We start from the raw sequence: 15,767 nt of genomic DNA, 5'->3' as shown, positions 1-15,767 counted from the left end.
GATGGGAGGGAGGTTACAGGCAACACCTTTGTAAAAGCCTGCATTACAATCTGCAGTGAAGACATACACAGAAGGACTACTAGACATGAAAGGGTAATTCAATCCATCTGTTCATAAAATTTTTGATCTCTCTCTGCAACTTCAAATTAGTGCCAATGTAGATTCTTTTGAGATGAGGGTTCCAGGGAATGGACTGAAATAATCAGTTCATTTTACCCTTACCCACAACCAGCACAAGATGGATTTTAAGTTGTTCTTATAGATAAGAGGCTGTGTCCTGATACCAATCCCATGAGCCATCCAGCCCTCAAATACGATTTATTCTAAGAACACTCAGCTAGAAAGAGTGCCTTTAATATACTAAACCATTCTTTATAAACCTGATGTAAGAGAAACCTAAACTCTCAAATTACAAAACACCTTTGACATGTCTTCCTAGATTAGATCATACCAATTATAAGATAAATCAATTACAAGTCTGCCATGTGTTTTATGCAAATTAATGTAATCCGAGTAGCCAGCAAGCCTATCCTTGTTTTCATGATCCTAAAATATTTGTCCAAGTTATTTCCACATTTTTGTAGTAAAAGGCAGTAGGAAAGAGTACTCCCAATAAGCAATGCACTTTTCAGCCATCAGTCTCAAAAGGTAAGACTCATTCCCAGTTGAGAGCTGGAGAAACTGAGGTACATTAAAGTTAAATGAATCATCCCCAGTATCACAGCAAGATAATGCCAGATCTGAAAACTGAACTCTGGTCTCCCAATTCCCATTGTCACATTCACCAGCCTACTGAACTCCCTGGACTCCAATTAGCAAGGTGTGCATGATGTTTTATTTTAGTAAGAAACGCTTTTCTACAGTTGGATGGCGCTGAAGAATGGAGTAGACTTGAAGGACTTATTTAGACAGGGAAGACATTGTGAAATAAGCCAGGGTGTGAATTTACAGTGTATTAGTTATTCCACAATAACTTGCTGTGTGGAGTATCAGAGGGGTAGTCATGTTAGTCTGGATCTGTAAAAGCAGCAAAGACTCCTGTGGTACCTTATAGACTAACAGATGTATTGAAGCATGTATTGAGCTTTCATGGATGAATACCCACTTTGTCGCTGTGTGGACACACACTTATTCCACACTAAGAGTGACTTTGTGTGGTTTAGTTTAAACCACTCTGAAACCAAGAGTCACCTACTTCCATTTTGCTTGAGAAAACAGAATTAAGTACTATCAAGTACTGTGAACTGGAACCAGGAAGAATTTTGCCACCAACAAACCTGGCTTTTCAGTTTGGTGGTGGCAAAATTGCCCCAAGAGGAAAGTTTATATTTTCAGAGTGAAAAAAGATGATATGGTGCCTATTCCAAAGAGCTTACAACTTAGTTTCAGACATGAAACAACAAAGTAATAAAACAGGTCTGCTGGGAGGAAATAACATTGGATAGTTATTAAAATGCCAATGCACAACAAGGAGAAGCCTAGAGATAAATCTGACTCATCTTTGAAGGTGTCATGTTAAAAGGGAACTTGTTCTCATTTAAATCCTTCAAGGTATAATGGACCAGCTTGGAGATGTTTGTAGGAAGAATGGACGTGGAGGTGGTATCACTGGCAGAGTGGATAGGGCAGGAAACAGTGAGATAAGAAAGCCCAGATAAGTAGGGTGGGGCAGAGTTATGCAGAGGCTTCAAGGCAACAACAAGAAGTTTTAAAACTTATTGCATAGAAACAAGTACCAGTGGAGGGATTTCAAGAGAAAAGGATGATTTTGTCAGAATGCCTGGTGAGTAAAATCATTTTAGTAGCTATTCTTATGCATTTTGTATGGATGAAAGGGACTAATGTATGTTGTGGACACCAGAGAGGAGATGTACGCCTCTGACAGCACTCCAACTGCAGAAGGTTTATTTTTGGGCGGTGGGAGGGGGAGAGGGAGGGAGCGGGGGGAGAAAAAAATCAGTCAGAAAGAAAATAGTCAAAATTTTGAATGATCCACAATCCAAATTAGAGACTTCTCGTTACTCCTCTCTTCGCATCCCTTCACTGGTTCTCTCTTCTCTGTCATATAGTATTAAGCACAAGCTGCTTGTCTTTACTTTCAAGGCCCTTCATGACCTATTACTTATCTCATTCAGAACTGAAAGGTCAACCCTGCCTCTGATCAGGCCATGCCCATTGCCCACTTGTTACATTTTCAAATAAGCATGTTTGTGTTTTCTTCCATGCTTCCCTCACACTTGGGAGAAGCTCCCCATAAACATCTGCAAAGCTATCCTCCTTCAAACTCTTCTTTACCACAAGGCCTATTTAAAAAAAAAAAGTAAAAGCTAGGATGCTGCTATGCAGAAACCACTGTCTATCATGCTGACGGATACTGTCTTATTGTTTCCTTGTACTCCCCATCTCTGTGTGTATCCATCTGTTGTCTTGACTTATACTTGGATTGTAAGGTCCTTAGGGCAGGGATAGTCTTTTTGTTCCATGTTTGTACAGCACCTAGTACAATGGGGTCCTAGTCCGTAACAGGGGCTCTTAGGCTCTATAGATAATAAAAGCAGATGTCTTTAGAGGAATCTTTCTGGAGAGCTGTGAATTTTTTTGCACCACACTCCATGGTGAATGAGTAGCACTGCTCACAATGGAGCAATGAAAGAGGATGGGAGAGGCAGAGGAGAACATGGTAGAACAGAGTCCAAGAGATTTAATAAAACTAAGTAGCAGGAATCATTCCTTCACCTTTGTCTGCACATGAATGCATATAGCACTTGATGAGATCACTGATTTATAATTTGGCATGACTACCTGACTAACTAAAAATAAGATGAATATATAAAACTTCTACAATTCAAGTTTTGCAATAGGAAGAGCTATTGATTCATATTAAGATTGTCTGGAAAAAAAAATCACAACACATTATTTTATTCTCCTGCTAGAAAATGTTTGGCATATGTAATTAAAAACGTCACACAAGTGGACTCAAAATTGTTTTCCCCATATGAATGTATATATAGTATTCGGGACTTACTCCTTCTCCCATTGAAATCAATGGCAAAATTCCCACAGAAGGAAGCTCAGGCCCCCAAGAAAGGTTAAACTCTAATACAGTGTTACTCAGACTAAGGCTTACTAGCCACAATTGGCTCTTTAATGTGTCTCCTATGGCTCTTTGCAGCACATGATATTAAAACACTGATTTAATTAACAACCAGTCAGGATGGTTTTAGTATGTTACTAACCAACTGTAGTTGATAAAAATAATAATACTTGGTCAGACATACATATATGTATATACTCTTTTGGGTAATGTTGGGTCCAGAATCACTGAGGTCTCAGCATCACTGCTCTAGTATATGAACACTAACCACTGAACATTAGTACACTAATGCTAGTCTTTTGTGACCTGCACTACATCATCCATGCATGGAGAGCACAAGAAAATAACTGGTATAATCTTCTGAAGTCATTTATTTAGCATTCCATTCAAAGTAAACTGTTAACAGATTAAAGACAGGGGACTAAATGGTTTAGGTATTCAGTCGAGAGGTTAGAAGCCTGTCACGTCCAGATTATCAGTTTGAATCCAGCCCAATTCAGACAAGAGCTAAAGTTACTACCTGATCTGTTTGACAGATCTGACATGAAATTAATTTAGCTTATACATGACACCATATTAACTAGGCACTGAATTACTGGTCTCAGTCCAGTTCATAGCAGATAGGTATCCATACTATAAAGCCCCATCAGTTCAGCTGGCACCTAGTCAGCAGACTCCAAAGACTGGTCAGTGACTGAATGGACCACTATTCAAGGTTAATATATACTAACAGGAAGCAGACTGAGAAATCTGGCTTTGTTGCCACCAACTATACCTTTACTGTGGGTAAGTGTCTCCAAGTTGGATAATCAGTTATCTAAAGAATGCACTAAAGGGAACTGGAAGAACATTTTATTTCTCATTCAGAAACATTACTTCATATACGACTATATGTAACCTCCCAGAATTTCCACTATTATTCTACCGGGGCGGGGAGGGGGAAAAAAACCAAAATCTTTACCCTATAGGAAACATTAAGGCCATGTCTATACTACCCCTTATGTCAGCAAAACTTATGTTGCTCACGGATGTGAAAAAACACCCCCCCCATGTGACATAAGTTTTGCCCACATAAGTGCTTGTGTGACGCTCTCTCACTGACATAACCACCTAAACAAGTGGCGGTAGCTATGTCAATGGGAGAGCTCTTTCCTGTTGGCATAGCACGACTACATGAGCAATCTTACAATGGCACAGCTGTGTCAGTACAGCTGTGTCGCTGTAGGCTTCTAGTATAGACCTGGCCTAAATAGAATCATTTCTGAAAGATCTGAGTTTAGCAGAAAATTTTCTGCAAGTTTAAATTTCAAACATCATTTTGAAGTATTATGCAAGTGTAAAGAGAGAATGTACTCAGGATTTAAAATATGGAAGTTGTGTTATATTTACAAACTTTTCAACACTGTTTACCAGTCCAAACACAGGGAGTAAACCTGAAGACTATGTTAAATGAAAATAACTGACAAAATATCTACCTGGCACTTTCATACTGTTTCACAGTCATTAAAGTATCTTCAATTGTTTTATTCACCAGTGTGTTCACACTGGCAATAAAAAAGTTAATAGCACCAAGAAGGGTCTCTCCATTTTTAGCTAGAAGTTTCTGAGTATCTGCATTGTATCCAAATTCCTCCTACAACAAAGAACAAAAAAAAATAATAATATTGTGGTTTATAATTAAATCATGTCATTTACCCAAATACTCATTAACACTGGAAAAAAAACACACATACTTACTAGGAAAACACAGATATGATAGACCATGTTGTATGCAATTTCATCACTGCTGTTTGAATGTGTGTATATTTAAATAGACATAGTGATTACAATAGTCTAGGCAACAAATTAAGCTCAGAGAGAGAGTCATAGCCACAACTATCCCTTTGTTTTAGACCTTTACAAGCAACTGTTCAAGTTTCTCCCATGAAACCCCATTGACTTCAGTAGAATCTGTCCCAACAGGATGGATAGCACCTATTCTTGATACCAATTCTATTGTGAAGACAGTTACAGATCTTGGCTAAACACAAAAAAATTACCCTTATTACCACTTCAAAGAACACTGCCAAAAATCTTCAGATCATTTTGTAACCATTTAGGATTAGTCTAAATTCAGTGTCTCCCTTAAAGACAACTAACACCATGAATTATACAGCAAAATTGGAGTAGTTAACTAAATTCAGAGAGGGTAAATGGTATTAATTAATGAACAAGGGTGGTTGTTATATCCTGGAACACCATGATCTGATATTTATTTTAATATGTTATAAGTGACTGAGACAGCAGAATGTACTATCATAATGGATGGTGAAAAAAAGGAATAATACAGATTAGCTACAGATGTTAAGGGGGCATGATTAAGATGGAAGTTATTGCCAAAGAGAACTGCAATCAAGTTTAGGTATGACAAAAGGCAAGGACCAATTTATCAATAGCAAAAGATTTCAATGTCAGATTGCAATGATTATTCTTTTAATGTAAGGCTCCCACACATAAGACTCATTGATGTATTTGTGTTTTCCATACAGCATTTTCATATTCTGCATAACCTGAGCTTTCATTTACCAAAGTAAATTTCTAGCTATCATGGTTGTGAAGATGTGAACCTAGTGTAACCAACTGATGGTGTAAACACTAATGCCAAATTAGGGCTCTTAAAACGTTAACATTAACTGTTTCACATGTGATAATTTTAGTGGTTGGGAGTAGGGAGTGAAACCTAGAGGAAAGAAGATGCAGAGGAAACAATACAAAAAGAAACAGCCAAGAGGGAGAGAAACAGACAAAGATGGGGAAGAAAAGGAACCTAAAAAACAGGTCATATTATTCTGTTTAGCGTATAATAAAAGTACTGAATAAATAAAAGTTTAGTTATTACATAAGGGCCATATTTTACCCATGTTCTTTGTGCGTACGTCCTATAAACATTAATGGGAAATCCTCTCTGGATTGAGGATAGTCATATTTACATCTTGACACAGATTATAATTAAAAATGGAATCCAGCTCTCTCAACATAACCAGCATGACACCCCTGTTCAAAATAAATAGGCCTTGAAACCAGGGAATAAATACAGGAGAAATCCTTGAATCTGAAGGATAAACACAGTAGAGAGCTCAAGATTAAAGCTATCACCCACTGATTTTATAAAAGGTAAGAGCTCAGTTTATTAGAGCAATGTCATGTCAAAATCTTGATTTTTCACCGAGTAGCAACTAACTGCTTTGCAGCTCAAATGTGGATGTCCGATTATCTACTGTGAATGTTAACATTCCAGCTTTTTAAACTTGTTTTGCTCAAGTCTAAAAAGTGTTATCCAAACACCTAGCTCTAGTGAGAAAAAGAACCCCAGATTCATCAGGCATCACTACAGTGAAGTTCAATTAAAACTAGGGTAAGTTAGAGTACTTCGTTACATTTGTGGAAACCTTTATTTATTAACAGAATCCTCTTCAACTATCTACAGAACAAGAAATGAGTGGCATGAGGGAACTGCTATAGATATGAGAAGTAAGATTGCTTCCCTCCCCCCAGATCTGTTCATCCTCTGGTTTCTCTTCAGATCGTATGGATCTTTTGCCTTTTACTAAAGATTTCTGTGAAAAGGAATATATATGAGTTTCTACCCAGATCCGTTCATCTTTTTTGTATACGATACCTGGCTTCCGCTTCTTACAAGATGTAAAATTTACAGTCAGTTACAGCAATATTGCCTGAATAGTATACAACTCTGAACTGAAGAATTATCCCAACACTAAATGTAAGATTTCTAAGTGATCACCTCTAACATTTTTGCTTGGAGAGTCTAAATGCTGTAAAAGGAACTGGTTTTCATTATACTATACAGGTTGTAAGGCTCTGATCAAAATGGTGCTCCATGAAACAACTGAACTCAACATTTTAATCTGCTAAACAAAAAGTGATTAATCCACATTGTTACCTCACCTCTTTTGCATGAACCCCACTCTATTCCCAAACATAGGCACCACAGGCTTGTTGTATTTTACAGGAAATGATGATCTAGAACAATTCTATTGACATTTAATTAGTGACAAATGAGGAGCAAAATTGTTCACTATACAGAGTAAACTTGTATGTTAGGGTACGTCTACACTACGGGACTATTCCGAATTTGCATAAACCGGTTTTGTAAAACAGATTTTATAAAATCGAGTGCGCGCGGCCACACTAAACACATTAAATCGGTGGTGTGCGTCCATGGTCCGAGGCTAGCGTCGATTTCTGGAGCGTTGCACTGTGGGTAGCTATTCCCTAGCTATCCCATAGTTCCCGCAGCCTCCCCCGCCCCTTGGAACTTCCGGGTTGAGATCCCAGTGCCTGATGGGGCAAAAATCATTGTCGCGGGTGGTTCTGGGTAAATGTCGTCAGTCACTCCTTCGTCTGGGAAAGCAACGGCAGACAAGCATTTCGCGCCTTTTTTCCCTGGATTGCCCTGGCAGATGCCATAGCATGGCAATCATGGAGCTTGTTTTGCCGTTTGTGACTCTCACCGTATGTGTACTAGATGCCGCTCACAGAGGCGATTCAGCAGCGCTACACAGAAGCATGCTTTTGCTTTTGCATGACAGCAGAGATGGTTACTAGCCATATTGCACCATCCAAACCCTTCCATAAATTGGAACTGAGGATGATCATGGCTACCAGTCCTTTTGTACCATTTGCTGTTAGTGCCCCTGGTCAATCAGCCAGGCGCAAAAAGCCAAGAGTGGTTACTAGCCATATTGTACCTTCCATCGTTTTGTACCATTGGCTGCTGTCATAAGTGCCCCTGGCCGATCAGCCAGGGGCGCAACAGCAAAAATTGGGAATGACTCCCTGAGTCAATCCCTCCTTTTTGGTATCTAAAAATAGAATCTGTGCTGCCTAATATAGGCAAGTGTGCTAGAGAACCACCTGCTCTGTGTCAGAGCCCGCAGAAATTATCTGTATGCTATTCACAGGGGGTGCTCCTGTAACAACCCCACCTGTTGATTCCGTTCTTCCCCCAGCCTTTCTTGGCTACCGTAGCATTGTCCCCCCACTTGTGTGATGAATTAATAAAGAATGCAGGAATAAGACACACTGACTTGTTAGTGAGAAATGAGTGGAAGGCAGCCTCCAGCTGCTATGATAGTCCAGACAGGACATTAAGCAGTGTGTAGGAGAGAAGCCCAGCATCCCACTGCTAGTCCAGGGCAACTGAATCTTTTCTTTACACATGAAGGGTGGGGCTGATGGAGCTCAGCCTCTGTTGCTATGATGAGGATGGTTACCAGCCATATTGCACCATCCATCCACCAGAAAAAATTAGGGCCAATAGGCTGATGACGAGGACGGTTACCAGTCCTTTTGTCCCATCAGCTGAAGCTGATCATGAGGATAGATTTCCATCATTTTGTACGATCAGCTTATGCTGATGATGAGGATGGATTTCCATCTTTTGTACCATCAGCCGCCCATGACGGGGAGCAAGGATGTTGGTGTTGAGTGCGGCACTATTGTGTCTATCTGCTGCATTCAGTAAAGATAGGGTGTCATGTAAAAGAGTCAGTGGATTGTTTTACCTTTCGCTTCTGGGGTGGGTGGGGTGGGTGAGTAGATTGCCAAGCTATGCCTGACCCGCGGGAACTGTGTTTGACGCTAGAAGCATTTTGAGCTCAGCCAAGAATGCAAATAATTTTAGGAGGCTGCAGGAACTGTGGGATAGCTTCAGTCCTCCAGTCCATGCGCATCCATTTGATGCTTTGGCTTTCCGTTACGCTTGTCACGCTGCAGTGCGCTGAGTCCCTGCTATGGCGTCTGTCTGGAGATTTTTAAAAAAGGATTCTAACGGAGCGCTGATAGAACGGATAGAACGGATTTGCCTGCCCTTACAGCGATCACATCCGCATGGTCCATGCGGGAGCTCTTTTTTTTATTTTGATTTCGGACTGCATCGCCACCCGTGCTGATCGGAGCTCCACGCTGGGCAAACAGGAAATATTCAAAAGTTCGCGGGGCTTTTCCTGTTTACCTGACCACTGCATCCGAGTTCAGATTGCGGTCCAGAGCGGTCACTGGTGCACTGTGGGATAGCTCCCGGAGGCCAATACCGTCGATCAGCGTCCACACTAACCCTAATCCGATATGTTAATACCGATACTAGCGTTACTCCTCTCGTTAGGGAGGAGTACAGAAACCGGTTTAAAGAGCCATTAAAATCGATATAAGGTGCCTGCTAGTGTGGACGGTTTCGGCGTTAAATCGGTTTTACGCTCCTAAAACCGATTTAAACGCCTAGTGTAGACCAGGCCTTAGTAGTCTTTTAGTTTAAATTCCAATTAAAGCCAGGCATTAAAAACTACTGGATGACTGTAATTTCAATGATTTCCTTCAGAGTCTCAAATGTTATTACATAGCAGCTATCTTCCTAAATATTGAAGATGATCTACTGTACAACATGCATAAGCCAGTGACATTCATCCTCAAATTTGTATTTTATTTTCTAATACTATTAAAGTCTTACATGGAGTTCCAATGATTTCAAACTCAGGTCTGCAAATGCATCTCCAAGTTGCCTTTGGGTATTCACCATCTGGTACAGTTGTGTGGACAAAGTCTGTGCCAATCTTAAGATATTTTCATACTTTTTTTTGTTATCTCTTAGTATGTCTATTTGGGCTTCCAGTTCCAGGTCTACTGTTCTTGAGCCACGGCCCAACTTTTCAGAGATGATCTGACGAGTACACTGCAAATTCATAACAAATAGTTTAAAATTATTATAAAAGCAAAACAAAATTCTATATTCAAGACAGTACAGCACACACCATTTCTTGGCTTCAAGGAGTACATAATTATAAGCAATTCTTTCACAATCACCCCTCCCAATTTAAGTTTGCACAACAAACTGAAGAAAAATGTCAAGCTCTTTAGAAGTTTTTCAAGACTCAGCAAGAACATTTGTTGGACAAGTCTCAACTCCTACTAATAAAAATATTTACGTTAACAAATCAAGAGCAGAACTAATTACAATTCTCAAATGAGAAATTTCAGATCTTTACTTTTTAGATTTGGTGAATCTCATTAAGTAAAAGCAATGATTATTTAGTTCAATACATTCAAGTCAGTTTATTAAACACAGCATAAACCAGAACGTTACTGATTCTAAATAACTGTTCTAATATTCATTCCATCTTCATCTACCCAACCATCCAATCCTAGAGGCATTAGCCACTTAATTCCAAAGTTAGGCCTAATGGATATAGAGCATCTTCAAATGTAAGTTCCTATATTTCAACATTTAGAATCTTACTATTTCAGGAAACAATTGCTTCTTCCCATACTGTGGAGGCATTTTTAAGAAACTGAAAACTTTTGCTGAGGAATTTATAGGAAGATAGTCTTAAGACTGAATTTGTGCTTGTCTGATTATAAAAAAAGCGCGTTGATTATCTTAAACCTTAGGATTTAAAAAGTGAAGTTTACTATACCCTGCTACAGGAGAAAACTCCTAAATTGACTTGCAATTCATTGGTATAGTGAGCAGCAAATTCAGCACTTCGAAAGATAAGATACTTAGGGTATGTCTACACTACAGGATTACTCCGACTTTACAGAATTCGATTTTTGGAAACAGATTGTATATAGTCGAGTGCATGCGGCCACACTAAGCACATTAATTCGGCGGTGTGCGCCCATAGTACCGAGGCTAGCATTGATTTCCGGAGTGTTGCACTGTGGGTAGCTATCCAATAGCTATCCCATAGTTCCCGCAGTCTCCCCCGGCCACTGGAATTCTGGGTTGAGATCCCAATGCCTGATGGGGCAAAAAACATTGTCGCGGGTGGTTCTGGATACGTTGTCAGTCCCCCCTCTCTCCCTGAAAGCAACGGCAGACAACCGTTTTGTGCCTTTTTTCCTGGGTTACCTGTGCAGACGCCATACCACGGCAAGCAGGGAGCCTGCTCAGCTCAACGCAGCAGTCATGAACATTGTAAACACCTCACGCATTATCGTGCAGTTTATGCTGAACCAGAACCTGCAAAAACAGGCGAGGAGGAGGCGGCAGCGCGGCAACAAGAGTGATGAGCACATGGACACAGAATTCTCTCAAACCGCTGGCCCCGGCGCTTTTGGAGATCATGGTGCTTATGGGGCAGGTTCATGCCATGGAACGCCGATTCTGGGCCCAGGAAACAAGCACAGATTGGTGGGACTGCATAGTGTTGCAGGTGTGGGATGATTCCTAGTGGCTGAGAAACTTTTGTATGCGTAGGGCCACTTTCATGGAACTTTGTGACTTGCTTTCCCCTACTCTGAAGCACCAGAATACCAAGATGAAAGCAGCCCTCACAGTTGAGAAGTGAGTGGCGACAGCCCTGTGGAAGCTTGCAACGCCAGACAGCTACCGGTCAGCCGGGCATCAATTTGGAGTGGGCAAATCTACTGTGGGGGCTGCTGTGATGCAAGTAGCCAAAGCAATCACTGAGCTGCTGCTACCAAAGGTAGTGACTCTGGGAAACGTGCAGGTCATATTGGATGGCTTTGCTGCAATGGGATTCCCTAACTGTGGTGGGGCGATAGACGGAACCCATATCCCTATCTTGGCACCGAAGCACCAGGGCAGCCAGTACATAAACCACAAGGGGTACTTTTCAATGGTGCTGCAAGCACTGGTGGATCACAAGGGACGTTTCACCAACATCAACGTGGGATGGCCGGGAAGGGTTCATGACGCTCGTGTCTTCAGGAACACTAATCTGTTTAAACGGCTGCAGCAAGGGATTTACTTCCCAGACCAGAAAATAACTGTTGGGGATGTTGAAATGCCTATAGTTATCCTTGGGGACCCAGCCTACCCCTTAATGCCATGGCTCATGAAGCCATGCACAGGCACCCTGGACAGTAGTCAGGAGCTGTTCAACTATAGGCTGAGCAAGTGCAGAATGGTGGTAGAATGTGCATTTGGACGTTTAAAGGGACGCTGGAGCACTTTACTGACTCGCTCAGAACTCAGCCAAACCAATATTCCCATTGTTATTGCTGCTTGCTGTGTGCTCCACAATCTCTGTGAGTAAGGGGGAGACATTTATGGCGGGGTGGGAGGTTGAGGTAAATCGCCTGGCCACTGATTATGTGCAGCCAGACACCAGGGAGATTAGAAGAGCACACCAGGAAGTGCTGCACATCAGAGAAGCTTTGAAAACCAGTTTCATGACTGGCCAGGCTACGGTGTGACAGTTCTGTTTGTTTCTCCTTGACGAAAACCTGCCCCCTTGATTGACTCACTCTCTGTAACCCACTCACCATCCCCTCTTCGATCACAGCTTGCTTGCAAAGGAAATAAAGTCACTATCGTTTAAAAACCATGTATTCTTTATTAATTGATTATAAAAATAGGGAGAGAACTGACAAGGTAGCCCAGGTGGGGTGTGGGAGGAGGAAAGGAAGGAAAAGGCCACTTCAAAACTTGTTGAATGACAACCTTTTTGCTTGGGCTGTCCACTGGGGTGGAGTGGCAGGGTGCACAGAGCCTCCTCCCACCCCCCCAAGTTCTTGGCCGTCTAGATGAGGAGGCTATGGAATATGGGGATGGGGGAGGGTGGTTATACAGGGGCTGCAGCAGCACTTTGTGATCCTGTTGCCGTTCCTGAAGCTCCACCAGATCGGAGCATGTCCATTTGATCCCGCAGTAGCTGCAGCGTTACATCCTGCCTCCTCTGATCTTCCTGCCACCACCTCTCATTTCAAGCATCCCTCCTGTCCTCATGTCCATCCCTCCTGTCCTCACGTCCGTTAGCCACTTTCCTGTACTATGATACTGTGTCCTTCCACTCATTCAAATGAGCTCTTTCACTGCGAGTCGACTGCATGATCTCAGAGAACATTTCATCTCGCGTGCGTTTTTTTCGCAGCTTTATCTGAGATAGCCTTCAGGACAGAGGAGGGAGGCTTGAAAAATTTGCAGCTGCGGGAGGGAAAAAAGGGAGATAAGTATTTAAAAAGATACATTTTACAGAACAATAAGTGTACTCATTCCCTGTGAACAACACTATTCACAGTACATAGCACATGCGATTTTGGTACAAGGTCGCATTCTGCATCTTGCTATTGAGTGCCTGTGGCTTTGGTGTTAGAGATCACAGACACAGGGCCGGGCAACAGAATTCAGCTTGCATGCGGCCATGGTAAGCCATTGTCTTTCAGCTTCTGCAACCTTTATAAAAGCAGTGCCGTCCTTTTCCATACCAAGAAAAGCCCATTGAGTGCTGTGGTTTTCATGTTAACATGCAGCAGCAGAAACCAAACTAACCCCCTCCCATCCAATTCTCTGGGATGATCACTTTACCTCTCCCCGCACCACGTGGCTGGTATCAGGAAAGATCCCTGCTAGCCAAATGCGAACAACTCAGCGCCAATGCCTCCACCGCCCCCCATCGCTTGGCTAACTGCAGGGAAGGATTTCTTTTCAGCCACAGGCAAACAGCCCCGTAGGAATGGCTACCTCTGTCCCCTTAATAAAATTCCCCTATTTCAACCAGGTGACCATGAATTATATCACTCTCCTGAGGATAACACAGAAAGATAAAGAACGGATGTTGTTTGAATGCCAGCAAACACCAGGACCATATGCTGCCATGCTTTGTCATGCAATGATGCCAGATTACTTGCTACTAGCATGGCGTGGTAAAGTGTCCTACCATGGAGGACAGAATAAGGCTGCCCTGCCCAGAAGCCTTCTGTAAAGGCTTTGGGAGTACATCCAGGAGAGCTTTATGGAGATGTCCCTGAAGGATTTCCACTCCATCACCAGACACGTTTACAGACTTTTCCAGTAGCTGTACTGGCCATGAATGCATCCCAAGTCCTCAGGGCAAATAAATAATTAAAAAACTTTTGCTTTTAAACCATATTTTATATTTACAAAAGGTACACTCACCAGAGGTCCCTTCTATGGCTTCATGGTCCGGGATACCGCCTTGGGAGGGTTGGGAGGCTACTTCAGTTAGGCTGAGAAAAAGATCCTGGCTGTCGCAGAGAACGGTGTGCTGTGTGCTCTCCGCAAGCTCGTCGTCCTCCTCCTCCTCCTCATCTTTCCCATCCACAAAATCCTCAGGCATGACTGAGAGTACTGCCTCCTCAGAATCCATGGTCAGAGATGGGGTAGTGGTGGCGACGCTCCCTAGAATTGCATGCAGCTCAGCGTAGAAGCGGCATGTCTGCGGCTTTGCACCGGACCGTCCATTAGCTTCTTTGGTTTTCTGGTATGCTTGTCTGAGCTCATTAACTTTCATGCAGCAGTGTAGTGAGTCCCTATTGTGGCCTCTCGCCATCATGCCCTTGGAGACTTTTTCAAATGTTTTGGCATGCCATCTTTTGGAACATAGTTCTGGTAGCACAGAATCCTCTCCCCATACAGCGATGAGATCCAGTATCTCCCATACGGTCCCTGCTAGAGCTCTTTTTCGATTCTTAGATTGCAGGGTCACCTGTGCTGATGAGCTCACCACGCTAGCCAAACAGAAAATGAAATTCAAAACTTCCCGGGGCTTTTCCTGTCTACCTGGCCAGTGCATCTGAGTTCAGATTGCTGTCCAGAGCAGTCACAATGGTGGATTGCGGGATACAGGGGCGGCTCCAGGCACCAGCACGCCAAGCGCGTGCCTGGGGCGGCAAGCCACGGGGGGCGCTCTGCTTGTCGCTGCGAGGGTGGCAGGCAGGTTGCCTTCGGCAGCATGCCTGTGGAGGGTCTGCTGGTCCCGCAGCTTCGGCGGACCTCCCGCAGGCAAGTCGCCGTATTCGTGGGACCGGGGACCTCCCACAGGCAAGCCGCCGAAGACAGCCTGCCTGCCGTGCTTGGGGCAGCAAAATGCCTAGAGCCGCCCCTGGCGGGATAGCTCCCGGAGGCCAATACCGTCAAATTGCATTCACACTAACCCTAATTCGAACCGGCAATGTCGATTTCTGCGCTACTCCCCTTGTCGAGGAGGAGTACAGAAATCGATTTCAAGAGCCCTTTATGTCGCAGTAAATGGCTTTGTTGTGTGGACGGCTGCAGGATTAATTTGATTTAGCGCTGCTAAATTCGACCTAAACTCGTAGTGTAGACCAAGCCTTAGGTGTAAACCAATGGTTTACTGCTGTGCTAAGCTATTTTTAGCAAGCTTTAAAGAGGAAGGAAATCTGTGGCCCAAAAGAGAAGCGGAAAACGGTCGAGATGGAATGGTGTTGCGCAAGTGGAAGAATGACCTTGCGTGAAGAGAGTCCTGATGGAACTGAGATGATCAAGGTCACAACTACAGTGTTGGGAGGGTGGGACCTGATTACAACAGTTTAGTCTTACAGTGTAAATGAAACCAAACCCTGTTTCCACAACATGTTACAGTATTGGACTTTGCAGGGCTACAGCAGGATTTGGAAAAATGGTTTGATCTGTTCTACACTTCAAGATCAGTGTTTTACCAGTGCCTCCCAACCTCACAGACTCTCTCTCAAAGACAGATACACTCAGGAGTTCCCTTTCCTGTAGATTTTGGAATACTTTTGTTGTGCCAATAAAACATTTTTAAATTGAATTGACAATGTAGATGACACCCAAGAATGGAAAACTAGATGGTGGGAGAGCTGGCAAGTACAAAAGACAAGACCAACGGGGTAAAGGTGGAGTCAGTCCACAGAATGTTATTGTAAAAAT

At 42.7% G+C, this 15,767-nt stretch overlaps 1 protein-coding gene and 1 non-coding gene across 6 annotated transcripts in view; one reads left to right on the top strand and one right to left on the bottom strand.

Moving 5' to 3' along the window:
* Positions 1-15,767, bottom strand: part of ARFIP1 (ADP ribosylation factor interacting protein 1) — a 96,474-nt gene that overhangs the window by 20,924 nt on the left and 59,783 nt on the right. For all 5 annotated transcript variants that reach the window (XM_039540669.1, XM_039540668.1, XM_039540666.1 and 2 more), the window contains 2 exons: positions 9,600-9,821; positions 4,570-4,727 (listed from right to left, as the gene is read on the bottom strand). In XM_039540669.1, the coding sequence (XP_039396603.1) occupies positions 4,570-4,727; positions 9,600-9,821 (380 nt within the window). The remainder of the gene's footprint in view (positions 1-4,569; positions 4,728-9,599; positions 9,822-15,767) is intronic.
* Positions 6,637-6,751, top strand: LOC120407210. The gene has a single exon (XR_005599840.1). It is a non-coding gene; the product is annotated as a U5 spliceosomal RNA (small nuclear RNA).

The sequence above is a fragment of the Mauremys reevesii genome, linkage group 5 (assembly GCF_016161935.1).
Source record: "Mauremys reevesii isolate NIE-2019 linkage group 5, ASM1616193v1, whole genome shotgun sequence".
Taxonomy (NCBI): Eukaryota; Metazoa; Chordata; order Testudines; family Geoemydidae; genus Mauremys; species Mauremys reevesii.
This window is presented reverse-complemented; position numbering and strand designations above follow the sequence as displayed.